This window comes from Semicossyphus pulcher, unplaced genomic scaffold (assembly GCF_022749685.1).
Source record: "Semicossyphus pulcher isolate SPU_LCO1_2020_fin unplaced genomic scaffold, fSemPul1.0.p SCAF_14, whole genome shotgun sequence".
NCBI classification, from domain to species: Eukaryota; Metazoa; Chordata; class Actinopteri; order Labriformes; family Labridae; genus Semicossyphus; species Semicossyphus pulcher.
The window spans coordinates 440,300-447,453 of record NW_027211648.1 but is presented as its reverse complement, the minus strand read 5'-3'; the positions used below and the strand labels follow the sequence as shown (position 1 = coordinate 447,453).

Genomic DNA, 7,154 nt, shown 5'->3' with positions numbered 1-7,154 from the left:
CTACGAGGTGTTGAGGAGCGGTCTGGGATACACCCCCTGGTAGTAGGAGGCCTCCAGAGGCTCCATGGTCCTCCCCCCAAGGCCGGACCCCCCTGCACTGTAGGAGGAGTACTGCAGCGCCTCGTAGGCCTTCAGGTCCAGTTTGTGCTGCTGCTCTGAGGACGACATTAAGTTATTGATGGAGAACGGGTGGTTGAAGGAGTAGTGCGGGTCTCCTTTCAGGTGCAGCTGGGACTCGTGCACCATGGAGTGAGGGGGTAGCGACAGGGAGGACAGGAGCTGGGAACCAGACACCTTCAGGTCCGACGCCCCGCCGACGCCTCCCCTCAGGTCCAGGCCAGGAGGAGACGCCTGGCTGGAGGAGGGCAGGGAAGAGGAGTCCAGGAGTCCTGGAGGTTTGATGGAGTCCCCAGAGGGAGAGGCTCCTCCTCCTCCCCCCTGCTCCTTCCTGCTGTCAGATTTCGGCGACATCTTCTTCTCGCACTTGAACCTCTTCTGGCGGCGCAGGTAGCAGCCGTTCTCGAACATGTTCCCAGAGTCTGGGTGCAGCGTCCAGTACGAACCTTTCCCCGGTTTGTCCGGCGAGCGCGACACCTTGACGAAGCAGTCGTTGAAGGACAGCGAGTGTCGGATGGAGTTCTGCCAGCGCTGCTGGTTCTGTCGGTAGTACGGGAACAGGTCCATGATCCACTGATAGATCTCGCTCAGCGTCAGCATCTTGCTGGGCGCCTGCTGGATCGCCATGGTGATGAGCGAGATATAGGAGTACGGGGGTTTGGCGTGCGGGTAGCTCCGCCTGAATGCTTTGTTGTCACGGCTACGGTTCAGTCCGCTGCCACCGTACGCCATGCCGGGGCTCATGGTAGGACTCATGCCCCCGTACGGGTTCAGACCCATCGAGGCCTGCTGGGCCGACACTGAGCTCATACTGGACGGGCTCAGGGCTCCGCCCATCGAGGCCACGCCCCCTCCAAGACCTGACATGGCTGCCTGAGCTGAGCCCCCCATCCCCCCCACCGGGGCGGGGCTCAGACCGGTCCCGTTGTACGACATGTTGAAGGAGCCTGAAGTGGTCCCGCTGCTGGTCATGTATCCTGACATGGAGCCCATCCCGAGACCAGAACCCATCCCACCGCCCGCCATTGGAGAGTACATCTGCAGAGAGACCACAGACCGTTAGACCAGAACCAGTACCACGTACACCAGAACAAGAACCAGTTAGACCAGAACCAGCTGACAGAACCAGTTAGACCTTCTAAAGACCAAAGTCAATCAGACCAGTTTAGAACCAGTTGGTCCACCTCGTGTTGAGGAGAATTAAAGCGGTTCAGGTCCGCTGAGACGCGAGAGCGAGCGGAGGAAATGATTCAGAATTTATCTCCGACGTGTGAGGAGTTTATCGTTTCGAGGTTTTACTGGTGTTGGTTCGTGTTTGACCTTTGACCTCTGCTGTGACTGCAGATTACAATCAGACTGGCCTCTGATCTCTGTAATAATATTGATTCTGTCTGATGGTTTGATTGGTAATATTATATCTGTCCTGATTATGGATCACTGTTAACACAGTTTTTATCATCATGTTTTTTCAGCCTGTTTGCACTCATTGATCAGTTATTAATAAATAAAATAATTAACCCTTAAATGTCTCCTTATAATAAAAACACCAAAGGTTCTAATGTGTCCTTTAATTTGAACCTTTATTTTGAAAATCCATTAATGAACACATTTTCTCTAATTTTCACTTAAAGACGTTTCAGGAATAATTGAAACCTTTATTGACACTAAAATAACAAACACGTTTAAATTGATCCTCAGTTCTAATTTAATGTTTTAAAGCTGTTTTTAATTTAATCTGATCCATGAATTTAAAATCAATAAGATCCAATAATTAATCCGGAAATGATCCTGACAATTTAATCATCTTACATGGATTATAAATAAGATGTGACGTCATGTAAACAGGTGAAGAGCAGCTGATAAACGTTTGAGGTGAATGAGATCATCATTAAACTTTATTTAAAAGCGTCACTTCATGTTTGTGCTGAGCGAACTGATGCGAGCTCAGCGGAAGCGTTCTCAGGTAAATTCACCTGTTTGACTTTAATCTGAATCATTGTGTGATTTTATCTGTTTTAATAAAACATTTTGTATTTCAAACTAAATTATACTTTAATGTTAAATAATAAATCGACCGTCCAGCAGTTTGATCCGCGCGCTGCTTTTCTCTCCACAGACGGACTTTACATTTGGACAATGAAACATTAAATAATTATCAATTATAACAGTAACATAATATACACATATAAATAATATCATGTTTATTAGAGGTCAAAGAATATCATGTCTTAAATCTGCTTCTTTAATATCAACAACCTGCGGACTATAAATGATCATGAGTTTCCGCTCACCTTCACTCAGTTTGAACAGTGTTTAAAGAGGAGAGCGCGCGGCTCTGCGACACAGCCTGACTCAATCATTGACAATGTTATGATAATAATAATAATAATAATTATTATTATTATTATTATTATTATCATGTTATTATTCACAGCGCGGGAAGCTGATCACAGAGCTCAGAGATGATTCCGCCTCTCATTCAAAACTCCGTTTAAAAAAGTGATAATTCAGTTTAATATAAATAAGTTTTATTTGATGTCATTTTCTTATTGAATGTAATTTTTCTGTCGCCTTCAGCTTTGGCCTCTGAGGAGTTTATCTGCCCTTTACTTAAATGATTATTATTGAACATGAGTGATGTCTGTCAGTCCGGACCTGATACAATCTGTACAATGAGTTTATGAACGCACTTTGTTGTTGATCTGCTGCACACTTTCTTACATGTTTTATTTTTATGCGTCTTTTTCTCTGATGTAAAATTTCTCACAGAAAAAAAATAATCCAACATAATAATCAGAAATCTGCTGTCTGAATAACGCGCAGTGATTTTAGTCAATAAAAGATACAGGCTAATAAACATGATAAACACAAAGATCTGACTGGTCCCTGCGCGCCAATTCCCGCCTCATAAACTCATTTTTTATTGAAATAATTCACAAATGAAACAATGAAACTTTTTTCTTTGAACGTTCAGCTTTGTTGAATTCTATGTTTTACGCTCCGGGTTTCGTTTACTGACTTTCAGAACAAACCGTTCATTTTTATTAATATATAAATATTAATTTCATAATTTCATCGTCAGTTTGTCTCTTTTAAAACCTGAATTTAACTCTGTGCTGAAGAACAAACTGCGGCTCTTCACTTCACTCTAACTGCCTCAACTTTTTCTGCTTTTACTTTGGAAGGATCTTCCGTTTAAATCTAAATTTATGGACCTGATCCGGGCTGATCCGGACCGGTGTGACCCGGGTCTCTGACCTCACAGTGGCGGTTAAATCCGCGGTGTCGCGTGCAGAGTGAGACCGACCTCCTCGCTGTAGTATCCGCTCCAGTCCGGAGCCTCGTGCCCTTCCATCTTCACCGCCAGCATGACGGGAGCGCGCGGCCGGAACTCGATCCTGCAGCTGCCGCTCCTCCTGCTCCTGTCCCCGCTCTGTGTGTCTGTGTGTCCTGGTCCAGGTGAAAGCGTTCCGTTCCGTGCCGAGCCGGGCCAGGAGGAGCAGAGAGAGGCAGAGTGTCAGTGAGGAAGAGGAGGAGGAGGAGATGGTGACCTGCGGACTGGTGTGATCCTCCTCCTCCTCCTGCTGCAGGTCCCACCCTCCTCCAGATCCCCCCCCCACACACACACACACACGCTCGCACTCTATAACCGTGTTATGTTTTATTGGAAACGGTCTGAGGCCTTCAGAGTCCTCTCTCTCTCTCTCTCTCTCTCTCTCTCGCGCGCGCTCTCTTTCTCCTGTTGTTATTGTAACTTTGTTAATAGAACGTGAATCATAATAATGACGTGTCAACGATGTTCGATGTCTTTGATGAGTCAGATTACAGGATGAAAAGAAACGTCTTTTTGATACCTGTTTTAATCTCTGTGAAGTCCTTCAGTCTGAACTCAAAGGTGATTTAGATGCTCTTCGGCACATTCGTTCGTCTCACATCATTATTGATTATTGATTGATTATTTGATGTGAACTAAGAGACTCAGGTTTGAACTGAAGCTCCAGAAAAGCCTTGAACTCAACGTCAAATATTTTTATGCCTGAAACTAAAAAAGAATCCACTCAGTAAATATATCATAATCCAATTAATCTACCAATTAATGAAATTAAAAATGCTCTTACATGAACATGAAACTCTCTAATTGTTGAATAAACAGTGATTATTAATGTTACTTGAATTTAAAGTTTGACTGATGAAAAATGTTTTAGAGCAGCAGAAAAACATCAACATTTATGTATTAAGAATTTGATATGAAGAGAAGATATTTGGTTAACTTCAGATTATTGTTGTTGTTAGTTAATGTTATTAGATGTTATTGATTTGACCCTTTAATAACCAACAGATCGCCCTGTCACTGATGTCAGGTCACCGATCACTGCTCACCATCATCACACTGGACTAAAGGACACTTACACCACAACAAAAACCTCAACCAATCACAGCCGAGATAGGCTCCACCCCCGCGCCGCAGAACAGGATATGAGGTATATGATGGATGGATGTAAGTCTGAACTCACCTGAAATTTCTGTTCCTGTTTGTGTTTCAGGTGAGGCTGAAAACATGGAGGTGTGTGAGGTCGTCTCTGTGATGACATCATCGTTCAGCGTGCAGGTAAAAGCTTCCTGTTTGTGATTCAGGACTGGTGGTGCGTTCAGGTTCAGATTTTCGGTGTGACTCACAGACTGTAAATCTGCAGCCGTCACACTAAAAGCTCCTCAGCAATAATTATCCTGTTACTGTAGAGACTGACTCACCTGTCACCTGTCCATGACCCCCGCACACAGACCCACAGGCTCCACTCACAGGAAGTGGGGTCACGAGGGCCTCACGCTGACAGGTATGTAGAGACTGGACCTGCAGCTGAATGTCACACAGCAAACTACAACAGTGCAGCCTGTCCCTGCCGGCCGGCTGAGCCACACGCTGATGATGAATGCAGGTCATGTGTTCATGTTGTTCCAGTTCTTATGGACCGACTGCAAAACATCAACAGAAAGGCTCGTAACAAAGAGGAAGTGTTTCCAGGTGAACGTTCCTCAGGATGAAAGAACAAAAGGGAACGACACGCTGAGTTGACAGATGTGACTCAGAGTACAGGAAACGTCTTACACTGAATTAATGCACACACAAGTGTCAGCATCGGCCGAATCATAGCGTTAGGCTGTGACCTCCTTCATATATATATCAGTTATACTGTCTATAGCCTGCAGGACCATCACACAACAGGAAGTAGTTTACACTACTACTGTGTGTGTGTGTGTGTGTGTGTGTGTGTGTGTGTGTTACAGCCTGTTATTAAAGTCATGTTGATGGCTTTGTTTCTCCCCTGAACTCTTCAACTCTGTTTTATCAGGCTCAGGCACACACACACACACACACACACACACACACACACACACACACACACAGTGAAATATTTCCCAGCTTCCTCTGCTGTCAGTCATGCTGCTGCAGACGACAGGTGAGGGAGTTCACCTGCAGGTCAAACTCTGTTAAAGGGTCTCACCTGAACATCAGGCTCAGATCATGTGACCTATGACCTCACGTTGACCTCTGACCCCCTAGTCTCACCTGACGACTTCAGACTACAATACCCACAAACCACCTGTAATCAGAACAAAGCACATGTACAACAGCACTACACTGAAGTACACGTGAGACACTCTCAACAGCCTCTTCTGTCTGTCTTCCTGCTCACCTGTCTGTCTCACCTCACCTGTCTGTCTCTCTGCTCCAATGACTGTCTCACCTCGACCTCCACCAGATCGACTTCACAAAACAGTTTAAACACTGAGGAGGCAGAGACAGACAGACAGACAGACAGACAGGCAGGCAGGCAGGCAGGCAGACAGGCAGGTAGACAGTTAGGCAGGTAGGCAGACAGGCAGACAGGCAGACAGACAGACAGGCAGGCAGGCAGACAGACGGGCAGACAGGCAGACAGGTTGACAGGCAGACAGGCAGACAGACAGACAGACGGGCGGTTCTTGACAGATGTGTGATGGACAGATCTCATCTGATCTTCACTGTGTTCTTGTTCTCTGTGTGGTTCTTGTCGTTCTCTCTGTGTGGTTCTTGTCGTTCTCTGTGTGATTCTTGTTCTCTGTGTGGTTCTTGTTCTCTGTGGTTCTTGTCGTTCTCCGTGTGGTTGTTGTTCTCTATGTGGTTCTTGTTCTCTGTGTGGTTCTTGTTCACAGTGGTTCTAGTAGTTCTCTGAGTGGTTCTTGTCGTTCTCCCTGTATGGTTCTTGTCGTTCTCTCTGTGTGGTTCTTGTCGTTCTCCCTGTATGGTTCTTGTCGTTCTCTCTGTGTGGTTCTTGTCGTTCTCTGTGTGGTTCTTGTCGTTCTCTCTGTGATTCTTGTTCTCTGTGTGGTTCTTGTTCTCTGTGGTTCTTGTCGTTCTCCGTGTGGTTGTTGTTCTCTATGTGGTTCTTGTTCTCTGTGTGGTTCTTGTTCACAGTGGTTCTAGTAGTTCTCTGAGTGGTTCTTGTTGTTCTCCCTGTATGGTTCTTGTCGTTGTCTGTGTGGTTCTTGTCGTTCTCCCTGTATGATTCTTGTTGTTCTCTCTGTGTGGTTCTTGTCTTTCTCTGTGTGGTTCTTGTCGTTCTCTCTGTGTGGTTCTTGTTCACTGTGGTTCTTGTTCTCTGTGTGGTTCTTGTTCACAGTGGTTCTAGTCATTCTCTCTGTGGTTCTTGTTCTCTGTATGGTTCTTGTTCACAGTGGTTCTAGTCGTTCTCTGTGTGGTTCTTGGTTCACTGTGGTTCTTGTCGTTCTCTGTGTGGTTCTTGTTGTTATCTCTGTTGTTCTTGTTCTCTGTGCTTCCTTTTCACTGTTTGGTTCTTGTTCTCTGTGATTCTTGTTCTCACTGTGGTTCTTGTTCTCTGTGGTTCTTGTCGTTCTCTCTGTGGTTCTTGTTCTCTGTGGTTCCTGTCGTTCTCACTGTGGTTCTTGTCGTTCTCTCTGTGGTTCTTGTCGTTCTCTCTGTGGTTCTTGTTGTTCTCTCTGTGGTTCTTGTTCACTGTGGTTCTTGTCGTGCTCTC

At 45.6% G+C, this 7,154-nt stretch overlaps 1 protein-coding gene across 1 annotated transcript; it reads right to left on the bottom strand.

Annotated features, from left to right (window-relative positions):
• Positions 1-3,487, bottom strand: foxa1 (forkhead box A1). Its single transcript, XM_069662366.1, has 2 exons — positions 3,425-3,487; positions 1-1,155 (listed from the first exon to the last, which is right to left on the bottom strand). Exons 1-2 carry the CDS (start codon positions 3,485-3,487, stop codon positions 1-3), a joined length of 1,218 nt encoding a protein of 405 aa, XP_069518467.1.
• Positions 3,488-7,154: the final 3,667 nt, after the last annotated feature.

Excerpts from the sequence above, each read along its gene's own strand:
- foxa1 (XM_069662366.1), bottom strand. The coding sequence starts at position 3,487 with ATGCTGGCGGTGAAGATGGAAGGGCACGAGGCTCCGGACTGGAGCGGA. Across the intron at positions 1,156-3,424 it reads GCGGATACTACAGCGAGGAG|ATGTACTCTCCAATGGCGGG; the intron begins GTCGGTCTCACT and ends GTCTCTCTGCAG.